The 15,564-nt window shown below is 39.8% G+C and overlaps 1 protein-coding gene across 7 annotated transcripts in view; it reads right to left on the bottom strand.

Moving 5' to 3' along the window:
- Positions 1–10,929, bottom strand: part of LOC121650655 (mitogen-activated protein kinase kinase kinase kinase 4-like) — a 91,487-nt gene extending 80,558 nt beyond the window's left edge. For all 7 annotated transcript variants that reach the window (XM_042002257.1, XM_042002251.1, XM_042002254.1 and 4 more), the window contains exons 1-2: positions 10,640–10,929; positions 10,324–10,389 (exon numbers count right to left, since the gene is read on the bottom strand). In XM_042002257.1, the coding sequence (XP_041858191.1) occupies positions 10,324–10,389; positions 10,640–10,696 (123 nt within the window). In that variant the 5' untranslated portion in view covers positions 10,697–10,929. The remainder of the gene's footprint in view (positions 1–10,323; positions 10,390–10,639) is intronic.
- Positions 10,930–15,564: the final 4,635 nt, after the last annotated feature.

Below are 15,564 nucleotides of genomic sequence, written 5' to 3'. Positions count from 1 at the left end.
ACCTGACTCAAATTAAATGGATCCAACAGCCTATAAGGATCTGCACAATGACTCATTAGTTTAAGTCAGGTGTGTCGGTGCAGGGATGCATGTAAAACCTGCAGGATTGTGGCTCTCGAGGACCGACGTTGGCCACCCCTGATCTAGAGGTTAAAGGCTGACGATGCATGCTCAGACACTTCCTTTGTTGTCTAACATCTGATTCAGAGACCAAAGGACAAACCTCTCAAACAGCAATTCAGATACTTCAACAGAATCATAATAATCATGTATTTGTTTAGGTAGACAGTTTGACCCACCTGGAGTTTGAGATTCCTCAGTTCTAACTGGTTGTTTGCACAAAGGTTTCATTATTTTACTGTAGAAATGTTCAGATTACTGGTCCACCAATAAATTAAAATGGCATGTACTGCAATAACAGATTAATCTCATTTGCTTTCTTATAGTATGTGTACAAAAAGATAAAATTCAGATAAGATATAATTCACATTTGCATTCTAGAAAAATGTGTTTTAGTTTTGGGTTGTTTTACAGCCTAAATATTCAGTTGAACTGTTTGAAATCAGGACTACTCAAGGGAAAGGACAAATCATGCTATGTAAACAAATTCCATCTATAACAGAAAGCACAGAAATCTTCCACATTATGTATGAATGTGTCTGATAATAGCAGCAGCAGCAGCAATGCATCATTCCACGCAATGAGCATCAAAGAACATGACCCAGTTACTGTCTGAAGTAGGGCTGGGCGATATGACCCAAATCTTATATATCGATATTTTTTACCTGAATCACGATATACGATATATATCGATACATTCTTTTTTGTCAAGTAACCAAAGAGACAGTTCTAATTTACAGCCTTCAGTGCTAAAAACACTTTTATTAAGGATCAGCAGCACATGTGCATTAAAACAGCTGACTGAAATTAAAGTACATTTATATTAAATTAAATGCTCCTAAAACAAACAAACTGAAAAATACTTTTCAATGACCATAACAAAAATACAGCAGTGCAAAATGCAAAAGAAAAGATGTTTTTAACTCAAAACAAGCTATCTCGATATAAACGATATTCCCTCCTTCGATACTGCATCTGATTAAGTCTCGATATATTTGAAAATCTCGATATATTGCCCTAGTCTGAAGCTCCGTCTTATTTTTAGCTTAACTATAGCTAGCAGGCAGAGTAGTTTACTGCTAACAGACTCATTAGATGTACAAAGAATTATCTTTGTGGAAAAAATAAAGAAATCTACATGTGCTAGATAATGAAGCTGAAACATTTTCTAACTTCTTTACAGAAAAATAAACACTTTTAAAAGATCCGTTTAGTTTCTGGTGTTTTGGAACTATTACAACAAAAGCTTCATAATTTGTTCAGCAACACTGGAAACAATGCAAAACCGCCACAACTTCTCCATCACAAATCAATACGAAGTCAAGTTCCTGTTGCTGCTATCAGTGGCAGAGCTTCCTCTTCCTCCATATGGAAAGGTCACAGTAAGAACCGTGGTTAAGAAAAGTTCTCAGCAGAGATGCAGCTTGCTTTTTAACGCTGTTGTTGCTGCCGGTCGCGCTTCACTTCCTGCTCTGTGAAAGGTCACAGCAGACACGACTAACATTCCAGTTTGAATAGCCGGAAGGCCGGTGAGCCAGCTTTGCATGAGTCTATTCCTTCTGACAGCTTTGTAGTTCCTCCACTTTGCAGAGCAGAGTCTGCACTATAAATAGCTCCACATTAAACTGGAATAAGTGAGAAAATGACAGAGATGTGTAATATTGTGAACAACAATACCAGAAATTCATTAAGTTCAGTTTGTATACTACAAGATGCTTTTCTCCAGCTAATGTCACAAGAAATATTATATTCAGTACATGTACAAATGTGTGCCTCGTCACTAATTTCCTGAATCAACTCAATTTTGATTCGATTTTAATTAAATCTGATTGGATAGTGAATTATTTGCAGTTAATTATGTAACACCACCAATTTTTCTTGAATATTAAAACCATTCTCAGATGCCTATTTTTTTATATACAACACAGTGCATTTACTTGACAATCAAAATCAGTTATCTGGGAGTAATCAGATTACTGTAATAATCTGATCTGACACATCTACATTAATTTCTGAAGTACAATAACAATACAGTACTTCCCCAGATTCAAAGTCAGAAATGCTGTGATAGGGAAAAAACCCTCAGGACAGAAAAAAGTTCAACTTCAATGTCCTGATGAAACAGTTTCATTCTGTGGAGTCGCTCAAAATATCCTTAAAGTTCAGATCTCAGAAACGTGTTGATGTTAATAAAAAAGACTACAAAGTCTTAACGTTAGCTTGTGAGCGGTAATATGCTGCAAAATACTTTATAGATGGATGTAATCCACACTGGAGAATGAAAATATCTGAACTTGACATTATCACGGCAAGAGAAGCTGATTTTGGACGGAGGCAACACACGAAACCAGTTGTGTGTATATTTGCTAAGATCTCACCGAGTCTCGCTAAGTCATGCAAGAGTAGGGTCATGTTACTGGAAATAAGGACACATAAAAAAACAGATTTTTTTATAAATCAATATTGGATTTATTTCATTTGAATCTATTAAAATCAATAAATAGATTTTAAAAATGAAAGATGCAGCTGTAGCAAATTTAGAGAGGTTTTAGTACAGACAGTTCAGGTGCACTCTCCAAAATGGCCATTTTGGCTTAGTTCAGCACAGTTTGGAATAATCTGTTTTTAATGCCCCCCCAATGGGAAATGCATGTTTTAGAAGGTTAAAATGATCATGACTAGTAACCCTAGCTTGGGCCTATATAGAATAACTAATGACATGCTTAGCTTCTAATTATTAGAGATCACAAAATATCTCATTTAAGATAAACATATGCAAACTGGACCAATGTGGAATAATTAAATGGAGCATTATGTAAAGCAAAGAAGCCAAATACATTTGCATGTTTGCAAAATCAGATTGCGATAAAATCAATCAAGACCGAGACTGATCTGCATCGTAAATCATGTGATTTTTGCCACATCACCCAGCCCTATTCTATGGATTGTCAATATTACTAATTGAAAAAAGTTGAGTACTAAACATTTAAGAAGACTTATTGGATTGTACAGAAACAACTCTGCATGCTGACAAGCTTGCATCTGGCAGATCTCCCATGCGTTCGATGAAATGCTGCGGTCCATTTCCCTCTGTGGGACTTTGCAGTAATGGTGCTCTGCCCTGCTGATGACAGGCTGCTGGTGGAGAGCCACACCCAGCTTCACTTTATCAGCAAGAGAGAAAAAAGCATCCTTCCATTTATAAAGTCAGGATGAAGAGATGTAGAGGAAGTGAAACTGCTTTTAATCTCTTCTATCTTTACACTGTACTAGGGCTGCACATTTAATCAAGTTTTAATCTTGTTCATAATTTTGGCTTTCCACAATGCATGGTCCACAAGCATAATGCAAAGCAGAAGCAAATCACTGCTGTACTAGACTTTATCCTGTCCACAAAGATCCTAGAAATCTTAGTAAAAATGTCATTTTAATCAAAGTTACTTGCATTTAAATTAAAGAAACAGTTCTATTTAATAAAAAATATATATAAATATACATATATATATATATATATATATAAGCTAAAATAAGACATGAACCTTGGCTTAATTAACCCAAATCTTCCTCCTAGTCCAAACAGATTTAAGGTCAAATTGATACAGACTTGTTCCACATGAAATACACCAAGACAGCTGCAGAGGTTAGGTTTTCTTTCTTTGCAGGGATCAGATGACTTAGCAAGGCTGAACTCAAATCTGGAAGTTATCAAGCCACACTTCCACTTTTCACTACTATGATGTCAACACGTTCAGGAACTTACACACACGTGTACTGTGAATTACCAGCAGTTAACATTCAAGTAATAGATGTAGTCCAATAATCTTATTTTCCCCAGAACACACATACTGGCAGCAAGTTAGGATGTCAGATGTAAACAGAACACTTTGCACATAATATGCAAGAGAAGAGTTTCTCCAGTAAACCACAGGAAGGATCTTTACATACCTCTGAAATGACAGGTTAGCACACTATGATTAATTCAGAGAACCGAAGTGTAATGCTACACGTTTCAAGACTGATTTGATGGGTTCACATAAATAAGACTAGCTTCCATCATACTGTATGATTGTTTCATTTATGTTAATCTACACTCATTTCACATAACTGTAATAATAATGTATTTTAGTCAGCAGAGTTCTGCTGTATTGTGACTGAAACTCATTATCTTAGAGTTAATATAGTTTCCCATTAAGTTACACACACCTCCCCTGAAGTTACACGCACTTATTTTCTACTTGATGTGAAACCTGCAACATGGGATTCAGTGTCTTGCCTTGTGACACTTCAACAAGTAATTTGGAGAATCCCTTTTGATTAGCAGATCACTGCTCCTCATCCTAAGATACAGCCACCCTTCAGAAGACTGACAGACCTCAAAGAGTAGAATATGCAAAACAAATCATTTCAAGACTATGCAACTTTTTTTACCTTAAAAAAATGTGTTTCTGAATCTTTTTTCTGGCATAATGATATTATGTCAATTCCTAGAGCCGTCACTGTCCAGCAGTGTCCTGAGACTGAGAAACGGCACTTCATAACTTATTTTTCCAGGGACGCTGCATCACTTTACAGCAGCATTTTGCTTTACGAGACCACATCACATTCCAGGGACAGCATATTAACACACTGGCTGTTTTGAACGTGCAGCATGCCTGATTTAGCAATTAAGTACAAAAGGATATTATCAGAGGAAGACACAAATAGAAAGACAGACAAGAGTCACCACTGTACTGATTTTTACTAGCTGGAGAGATCTCAGAGTACATGTAGGATGCAAGGTGGGTGAAGAAGTAGCCGTTGTCGGGGGAAGTCTCACTGCCAAGTGATATTTACAGATTTTGAATTTGATTGTTAAAACTGAGGTTTGTATTCCTCAACATAATTATAATTAAATGAAGTACCTGAACAGTATCACTCTGAATCCAACAACACAGCAGGTTTTAACCAGTGTCTCACAAACGGCTGAAAGGGCCACAGAATCTGAGCTGTGGTTTGCTAATCTGGTTAATCTGGCCATCACACCAAAGTCAATAACTTCTGCTTACTGCACTGACGACTTCCGCTATTTCACTCGTCTCATAAACATCCACGTGCTCTCTGCCTACAACCCACCACTAGCAAGGTAAATAAATAAACTCCAACTTTGTTCCAGGTTTGTAGGAACAGAACAAAAAACTGTTTTTTGGGGGGTTTTTTTAACTCCAATTTTATAAACTTACTCTCAATAAGCCTGAAACAATTAGAGTTGTGGTTTAAGGAAGGAGGCTGAATTAGTCTTAAACTCAGCAAGTCATAAACGGGTTAAACCATTTCCTCAGAGAGGGGGATTCCCAGCCCCACATGCTGAATGTGGTCTTACCCCAGAGTTTTAAAAAATCCTTCTGCCTCCATCTTTGGGTCTGATTGAATTTTTCCTTCATCTCACGCTGTTTAATGAAAACAAGTACCCAACTCTTGACTGCTTTGCTCTTTGTTGCTAATAATGCCTGAGCTAAACAAGCTTATCTGTGTGGAGTATTTTGAATTCAAGTTTTGTTCTTGTTTCTTTTTCCAATCATTTTACCTGCTGATGTTTAGTCTCTTCAGACAAAGGGCTGTTTTTCAGATTAATTTATAGGGTGAATAACTTTTCAGAAGAACTCCATCCAATGAGAGACAGCTTGATATCTGGGACGTTTACAGTCATATATATCTTGCAAAGAAATGTGAGGGATGCATCCAGATCCTTCAGCACTTGTTCCCCCAAAGTAAATATAAACACTGATAATTCAAGAGTGCTTCTGTATCTTCTTTTTTTTCCTTCTTCTTCTTCTTCTTCTCTACCCCTAACCTCCCCTTTTTTCCTATGCCAACAGCTGTTGTCAGTGCACACAGCTGCAACGCCTCAGTCAGTCGCAGTCGGCAGTTATTCGTCGTCAGGGGAAACCCAGCCAATCGCAAAGTGTTGAGGATCAAGTGCACATGTGAAGACCAAAACACTCATGCATACGCGTTCATAGGTCAGGGAAAGAAAAGGTTCATCTTCACTCAAACCAGCGTAGCACACATGGATATGATTCACTGAATCCTGAGGAACTAAACCCAAAATGTCAAGGTTAATTGTGTTCCAGTGCATCAGAGCATTTCCACAATCACTTGCCCCCCTTCCCCACCACTTATAAGAAACATTTACTGCAGCCGTTGTCTTCCTCATAGCCACTAAAAACAAAACCTCAAAGCAAAATCAAAATGTGTGACCTGTGGTATTGTGGTCTCCATGTACAAAATATATGACTCAACGCACCAACTGTGCTTAATTATGAGGAGGCATTTCATCGTGCACACTGTGGTGTAGGCAGTCAGACTTGCCTCGGGGTCGGCCTCATTGTCAGTGTCTATAAAGTCTGATTCAAAGCGACAATGATTTCAGCAGTGAAACTGTTCAACACTGCTGGTCACTTGTGCAATCTTCAAGGCAACAATACAGGAGACCTCTAGATTGTTCCATGGACACCAGTGTCATACTGTGTATGCATAAAACAGCACTCCGCCTGCCCTAAAACATGCATGAGAGTCAGTGACAGCAGTTTAAGAGACTTCTGCATATTTATTAAGCTGAGTAACTCTGATTATCATGTGAGAGAAACACACCGATTTGAACTGAGCTTACAGCCAAAGACTCCACAGCCCTCTGTGATAACGCTACATGAAGATTTGACACAGTTGGGTTGAGAGTTAGCTGGAATTTGGAGGAACAAAGAACAACAGATTTCATCTCTTCAGGGGATGAAGCAACCTTTCCCTTGAAGGTCAGAACTAAAGCCCTGTTACTACCAAGGAGTTCTACTCTGAACAGGACAGTAAGCTTTCTCTCATTTATTTATTTATTTTTTGCATTTCCATACCCGAAAACTTGGAAGTGTTTCAGAATATCTTAAACGACACACCCTAATTTTTGGGATCCGTCCGCTGGGATCCCAGTCTTACCAATCCGGTGGAGCTTGAATCATCATGGTCGATAGAACCATCATTTCCTGTGTGACTCGCCAATAAGAAGAAAGCTGGGAACCGCACCAGCGTTAAAAATGTAATAGATTTTTTTGTTGTTTAAAGCTACATGAAAGAAGAAAGAACACAAAGTGCTGGATGTTCACTATTATCCTCTTTTATTTCTGTGTCTCATTATTCTTTGTTATATTTCACCCTATTAAAAATTAAATCCAGTTATACAAGTAAGATAGCGCAACATGTTTGACTGATTACAAAATACTTAAAAAAAAATTTCACAAATCGTTTATTAATGCAGCTATTGGAATTATTTTTATGCACATGGTGGCCATGTTGGATTTTGAGATTGGGGCTAGCATGATTCCTCTGACTGTCCTATTCAGAAATGGTGCTTCAGGGGGGAGGTTACCAAGAACTCAAAATTCCACTCTTCTTGTTCAAACTGAACACAGCATTATACAGTCTTCATTTAACAGCATGTGCAGCCAACATCAGCATCTAAGTAGTGCGTAAAAGTGAAAACATCTTTTTTTACCAGAAGCTCAGCAACAGTTCAATCGCAATTTGTAAGGCTGAAAAAGTCAACCATAAATTTAAGCTGCTTTGACACGTAAAAACAGAGGTTTTTTTAAGGAGAAAATGTGCACATGTAGGTCCAGATTCTCCTCACTGCTGTTCAGCAAGAGGCTTTTTGCTTTAGATACATTCTCCCAGATATATAAATAAGGTGCTGGAGAATGGCTGTCATGATCAGGAAGGTGACAGAATATGATGCAGAAATTATAAAACTGAAATGAGAAAGCAGCATGGAAGTTAACAGAAAGGACAAACTCTCACCAGCACACACGTGGTTAAGCACACAGTGACAGCAAATGGAATATTTACAAGCATGCAGAAAATCTCTGCTAGCAGTCCAGAGAGAATGTAGCAGACATTTCTGTTATCATCCCACCACTCCAGAACATCTGTAGAACATTTCAGGTCTCCAGCTCATGTGTGAAATCAAGCCAATGAGGAAGTCCCAGGTCCAAGTAGTTGGAAGGCCAAAACTGGCTTCAAACATCTGTTTCCAACACAGTCGCTTCAAAATTATTCCCACAAGTCACTACGGCGTCATCAGTCAGATTCACTCACTCTTATAAATGTGCTGCTTGTCATTTTAACACATATTTTTGTCTAGTCAGTTTTCCAGCTTCATCAAATATTCAAATGTCCAAATATAACCAGCTCCAAAAAGACAACGATGGCATCAGCCAATGCAAAAGCTTTAAAACATCATATCAAACCAATGGGTGATGTCATGGTGGCTATGTCCATATTTTATTCATGGTCTGTGTAGATTACAGCAAAATCCAGACCAGCTTTCACAAACCTTTTATAGCCAGGACTGATGTGCCTTCATTGGGGATCAGTGGGATTTGATAAGAGGTCGGGAGTCAAAGTTGATCTGCCTCTGAGCTAGCACAGTAGGCCTGCCTCCTGTGAGTTTTCATGCATCAAGTTAGCTGTGAGGATGCATGGTATATCCAACTAGCCCACCATAGGATTTAAAAGTGTACACATTTTAATACACCACACACTACAAGCCAACTCAGCTAAATAAGCATCACACTTCCTCTGATTCCACACTGCCATAATGATTTATGAAAGAATACATAGATGTGCACGGTGGTTCGAGCCTCGACTGGAGGGGAGGTTCAAACAGGCCCCTTTCTGTGTGGAGTTTGCATGCTCTCCCTGTGTATGCGGGGGTTCTCTCCAGGTACTCCAGCTTCCTCCTACTGTCCAAAGACATGCATGTTAAGTTAATTGGTCACGCTAGATTCTCCCTAGGAGTGAATGTGAGCGTGAGTAGTTGTTTGTCTCTTTGTGTTGGCCCTGCGATGGACTGGCGATCAGTCCAAGATGTACCCTGCCTCTTGCCTGCTAATTGCTAGGACAGGCTTCAGCTTTACCGTGATCCTGAACTGGACTAAGCGGTATAGAAAATGAATGAATACATAGGTGTGGGATAAAGCTGGCTTGTTTGGTTCATTTGTGAATGAGCAAAAGTTGTTTTGAGAGGAGCTCATTGTTGCATTAGACGGTAGAAATTATCTGTGAAACGGTCTCATGACCTAAATCAGTAAGAAATTAATGGTTATTCAGCAAATCCTAGCTTGTTTTCAACCCACATGATAATATTTAAAATAACTAATGCAAAACCTACAGTCAGAGTTTTAATTAGACATGTTTTTGCCTGACATTTGCACCACAAAGAGTAGAAATTTTACAGCCGCAAGCAAATGAGTCAATCACAGTTTGACACAGGTCTGACAAGCAGTCTGAAAATCGCAATTATCTGCAAAAGAGTTTATCCAACAGTGTGAAAGCAAGCAGGCCGCACCTCTGACAGTATCGCCTCTTTTCTTCTGCTATGATGTTAACATGACACAAACTGATCTTTTTCCTACAGCAGATATCAGTCTTCAGATATTCAAAAGATTTGATAAAATATAGAAACACTAATAGGACAGTTCCAACCCAGTCATCACCTTTGCTCAGCTGTTATTTCTAACAAATAATAAGCAGGATGATGTTGCGGCTCAGGAGGTGGAAATCTGGGCTGCAGAAGGACCAGGTTTCCATCAAATTGCTTCCTCGCTATGTGTGTGCGCGCATTTGAATGGATGTACAGGCCTATCCCTATTAATGCAGCACAGAGCCACTCCAGCGAAAGGCCTGCTGGGCAATGGTGTGCACAAATGCGCAATGAAACACCGCCCACCCAATGGCGCACAAGTCGGTCAGCGTGGTAAAGCCTGTCATGTACGGATTGGGTTGGTCTGATGCAAAGCGTGCACTGTGCAAGGAATATTTTACTGGGGTGTGGATGAGAGATGGAGGAGGGACTTGTGAAGGACCAAAATAGCTGTAACGTTACTGTGAGGATATTTGCATCGATTAAGAAAAATAAAAATAAAAAATAGAGGGTAGATGTGAAGCAGCTAAGGATACCAAAACGTTATCAGAGATAATCCAGGCCAGACCGCACCGGTCCCAAGCGGAGGAAGGGAGGGTGTTATGTTAGACTATAATAAACGTGTTCCTGACTCCGTGATAGGGAAAAAATACATAAATGCATGTTTGTTCTTCAGTTTCCGCCAGTTTGTTCTTGGCTGGGGTTTTAACACACACACATACACACATAGATCACAGATGGAGGCTCAAACCAACCTTGTAGACTTGTCCATAGGTGCCATTTCCGACCACTTCAACTAACTCGAAAATCCCAGCAGGATCCTGGATTTTTAAAAAATACACATAAGAAAAAGATCAGATTAATTGATTCCCTTTAGTAATTGCAGTTGGGTTCGTTTGGCGTATCAGCCGGCAGCGCCCGGCTCGCCTCTCTGCCAGCGGATATTAGACAAAGAAAAGCCACCGCAGGGCTGTGTCAACAACAGCACTGCTTACCACAATGTTACAGATTTATTTCTTGATTTTAAAATATAAAAACGGAGCAGAAAATGTCAACGTGACACATATTTACCCTTAGGGATGCCAGGTCTATATCCACCAGACTTTTGGCTGGAGAGTCGTTCGCCATTTTCGTAAAAAACGGTTATAAATCAACGGAATAAAAGCGTATTTTAATCTCCTTCAGGCGGACGGCATTTGTCTCATTCTCGTGGAATTTTATATTAAATCCCTCTGCTGTTTTTCTTCTAACCAGTATGCGTTTTTCCCTCTAACTAGTCCAAAGCAGAAGCTCCGCCGCTGCTACATACCGACCATCGAGCCTGTGCTACCAAGTGGCTGCCTGAGTCCTGCCTGCCCTCCCTCTCTCCGTTTGCGTGTATGTCTCTCTGCCTGTTTTCTCCGCCCTCTCTCCCTCCCATTCAGTCCATATGTCTCTCTGTCTCCCTCTCTTTTTTCTCCGCCCAATACAGGGGCAGCACAACACTTTTCTGGGGCCCTGGGTGAAATTTTAATTGCCCCCTTTAAACCCAACCAGAAAACTGTAAATTCAGATGTGTGAAATGTTTTGTCTTTTTTATTTGGGGTGTGCAGGCAGGGCCAAAGGGATAGCCTAGGAGGGCATGGGCTACCCTAGCGATCTGTTTGCCCCACCTTATCCAGGTGCCACACCAAGTTTAGACAGCTAAATTTAAATAAATTTATTGAAATATCCAATGCAAATGTATGTGCAATAACAGCACTCTTCTGGATAGAGATTTCTGATGTTTCTCCGGGTATCTGTTGGAGCCACTTCTCCAGAGTGGTGGACACGGGGCCCCCAGTGCTCCAATGACTACTGGTACTACTGTTGCTTCACCTTCCAGGCTTTCTCCAGTTCTTCCTTGAGTCCTTGGTATGTCTCCAGTCTCTTGTGTTGCTTTTCCCTTTTATTTCCACCATTAGGAATGGCTACATCAATCACTAGAATGTAGCCATTGATATATATATAAATATATATATATGTGTGTATATATATATATATATATATATATAGTTTGTGTTATTCTACGGTATATTAATACATGGCACTGTTCTTTCTTTGTTCCTAGTGTCAAGCAGTACAGGAAGCAATATGACTTTCGGCCAAAAAACAGATTACTGCTTGTCAAGCTCCACCCTTCTGGGTCGGATCGGTAAGACTGGGGCTGTGTCTGAATGTGCACCCTACTCCCTACATAGTGCCCTATATAGGGGTCACGCCATTTTGTTGGAGTGTCCGAATGTCCAGAAAGAAAAAAGTAGGGCAGTCAAAATTACCCACAATGCATCTTGAAAAGTAGTGAGCATCGATGGTCACTAAACGGGTCAATATAGACCACAATGCATTGCAGGCAGAAACTCAACATGGCGCAAGGAGGTGAAAAAATTGAGCTGCTCAAAATTACCTATAAGCAAACAAACAAAGAATAAAATACAACAAAAGGAATAAAAATAAATATTTACACACAACTTTGGATTGGATTTGGAATGACATCTTGACTCGGGTTGTGGTTGCCGGGGTGACGGGAGTGACGGCGGTAGTCACGTGATTTGCAGAGAGGAAAAAATGGGCAGCTTCGTGTCCGAATTGCCAAGAGAATAAGTGCACTATGTAGTGTGCTATGTAGTGCAGCCCTCTGTAGTGAACGAGGGGTTAGGGAGTAGGGTGGACATTCGGACACAGCCTGGGACCCCAACAGAAGGGTCTCAAAAAAGTAGGATGGGTCAGATAGGATATTCTGGCACCCGTCCCATTTTTTGACTGCAGCAAAATAAAATAATGCAGTAAAAAATACCTACCACTACCATACTGACCTGGACGTGTTGGTGGAAACGGGGCTAAAGGCACAGTGTAAGAATAAGAATAAATATGCAAGTAAGTAAAACAAAATCTGTTTTAGGTACATACTATTAAATTACATAAAATATTACCAAACATATAACCCTGAAAAAACTATTATAACTGTAAATAGGACATGGAAAAATGCAGTGGGGTAGCTGACACCTTGAAGCTAAAGTTAAAAAGTGATTTGGGTGATCAGGAAATGTACCAGCAAGTCAAAAAGACAGTGATAACAACTGCACATTTGATCAACTATAGATCACATCATGTCAGTGTAACTATGCCAGCACATGAAATGTCTATGTTATATCTACACTATTGCTTCCCCATTGTTGAATAAAATGCAGTGTTTATAGTGTTAGCTTGTCAATTGCCTACACAGGTACAAGGGGTGTAACAATACATCAATCTATATCAGATTTTCCTGATATTTCATTTTTAAAGATAACTAAACATTTGAAAACTGAAAAATAAGGGTTGGAACGTTCTTTAAACTACCATTAAAAGAAAGCAAACTGAGTGGTCACTGCTCGGGTGGCTAACAGCACACAACAAACAAACAATTCTGCTGTCCACAATCCTTAAACAGCTTCTTGTGGTGAGTCAGCCTCATTGAAACAGTGGATCATTTGCATCCTAGTTCAGAAACATACAAGCACCATCACCAAAATCATCAAATACATCAGTGTTAAATAATACAAAGGTCAGTCCTGAGTTTTAGCTTACCCTAAGTCAGCAGCAGCCAATGCAATCTGAGCAGTAAAACAGTTTTATTGCAGTTTTCCACAGTAACAAACTTGCAGTTGACACACTAGTAAGCACCTTTCAAGAAAGCTTCCTTGTGCTTAACACCAAAAAACCAAGGAGCTGTGCTGTGGGGGCAGAGTAACTGTGGACTCACAGCAGTCCCCACTTTTCAAGCCCCTCACCATTAATGGTGAGTTGGTGGAGCAGGTGGAGATTTTGAAATACATAGGGACTGAAATCAACTTGGGCTTGAGCTTCAACTCACACATCACCTCCATCTAGAATAAAGCTCAGCACTGTTTTCACCTGCTGAGGAAACTCAGGGGTTTCAATGTCAGCAAGGACACTCTGGCTCTGGTCAACAAATTACTAATAGAAACCATAATAATTTTCAACATGGCATTCTGGTACAACTCACTAACCATTAAACATAAAACCAAACTTTCCCAGATGGTAAGGCAGCAAAATAATCAGATCCCCCCAAACCTCACTCACAGACCTCTGCACTCAGGCAATTACCAGGAAAACCACAGCCATCACACAGGACCCCACACACTCCCTGCACCCATCCTTGCAGCTTTTACCACTGCCACAAAGTCCCAAAAAACAAATATAATATAAAATCTTTCATTCCCACTGTCATCAGTTTAAAACAGTTTAAAATAGGTTTTTGTCTTTTTGCACTTATTGTATTCATGTTTTTTTTGTGTGTGTTCCATGTGTTTGTATCTGGAGCCTGTCAAAGAGAAATGTCTTTCACCTGTGACAGACTATAAAGTTTATCACATCTCATCTCATCATCCTTACATTAAATGCACCACAAATGAGTAATAAGAGGGGATACATGAATACAATCATTAGACTGCAGTGGCACCACACATGGACGGCCACAGAAGGCACCAATGCCAAATCATCTCAAGTAATGAAGAAATATGTGCAGAAATTTAATGTAAGAAATTAATAAACACACATTATTGACTAATTAATACTTTTCTTTTAACTGAGGAAACATAAGTGACCTTATGGAAAATAAAACAGAACCTGAAAGTGGACTAATTTTCCCCCTTTAGTGTCTCAGGTGAGTTTTCAAGAGCCTTTTGGATACAGGGCTCCCCTTGAATCTTAAATGTTATTTTTTAAATATTATTTTAAAATACAGAAGAAAAAAGGTGGATAGAGTAGAAATAGGAAGAGAAAAGATAGAAAAGGGAGCACTAAACAAAAGGTGTACTAAGCATTAGGGGTGAGTTGTGCTGAGTGACCATGCAAATGCAACTGCGACCCCTCCAAGGATCAGAGAAAGACTGTTACGACCTAATACATGGGTATGAAAAGGCGTAACAAAAGACAAGAACTGCGGACAAATGTTAATAAAGTAAACAAAGAGTTTTTTTTGTTATAAGTGGAAAGGGAGAATAAACAAATGGTGGTAACTGATAAGTGTTGAGGTTAGCGGGGCTGCTCAAATCAAAAACTCAATATAACCACTATGGTTTACCTCAAAATCAGCCAGTTGAAAACAAAACCCAGGAATAACTAAATGAGTTAACTAACACTGGCCTATTAGTCTAAGTTAACAAAAGGTGAAGCAGCTCCAATAGCTATGCTTATGTAAAAACTACACAATTACAACTACAAAACTAAACTAGCCCAACACATTCTAACTCTTAACTTTAACTATATAGTACAACTTTAACTCTGAATAACACAACTTAAAGAGAAGCCAAAAGAGCTTTACATGTTATCAAAAACAGAAAAGAAAACAAGACTACCAGATAAAAAAACCAAACACAAAACAAAGCCAACCAGTTCTAACATTGCTGGAAAAGTACTAACCTGTCTAATCAAAATGCTGCCAGCTAAGCACACAATCAAAGTCACCACGAGTTCAAACAAGCCAAGGGCAAACTGTCTGGGCCAAACGTAGCCAATGAGTCCACAGCTGCATCTGGCTTTTTTGTGCTGGCTGGTGATATCAGGAGCAGAGATGGTAAAAGGTCTGTATTTATAAAACGTTTTTACCCAATGCGCTTTACAATATACGTCACATTCACCTTTTCACTCACTGATGACGGAAGCTGCCATGAAAGGCACTCAACCACGACCTATCATATAGTACAAGGACACCATCCCTCCCTGGCCCACTCAGGCTACTCTCCACCCACACAACAACCTCCCACCCCAACCCCTCCGTCCACCCATCTGCCCAAAATTCCACCTGTCATTCCACTTACCCAACAGCCCTACCCAACCACCCTACCTAATCACCCACCCTACATCTTCACCCGCCCAGTGCCCCCATCCAGCCAATTCCCTCCCACATCCACAACCTACCTCCTCCCTGCCCAGTCCCCCACCCACTCTGGTTGCCCCAGAGCACCAGGCAG

The sequence above is a fragment of the Melanotaenia boesemani genome, chromosome 12 (genome assembly GCF_017639745.1).
Source record: "Melanotaenia boesemani isolate fMelBoe1 chromosome 12, fMelBoe1.pri, whole genome shotgun sequence".
Lineage (NCBI taxonomy): Eukaryota > Metazoa > Chordata > Actinopteri > Atheriniformes > Melanotaeniidae > Melanotaenia > Melanotaenia boesemani.
Note: the sequence above shows the minus strand (reverse complement) of the source record. Positions and strands in the feature narration are given on the sequence as shown.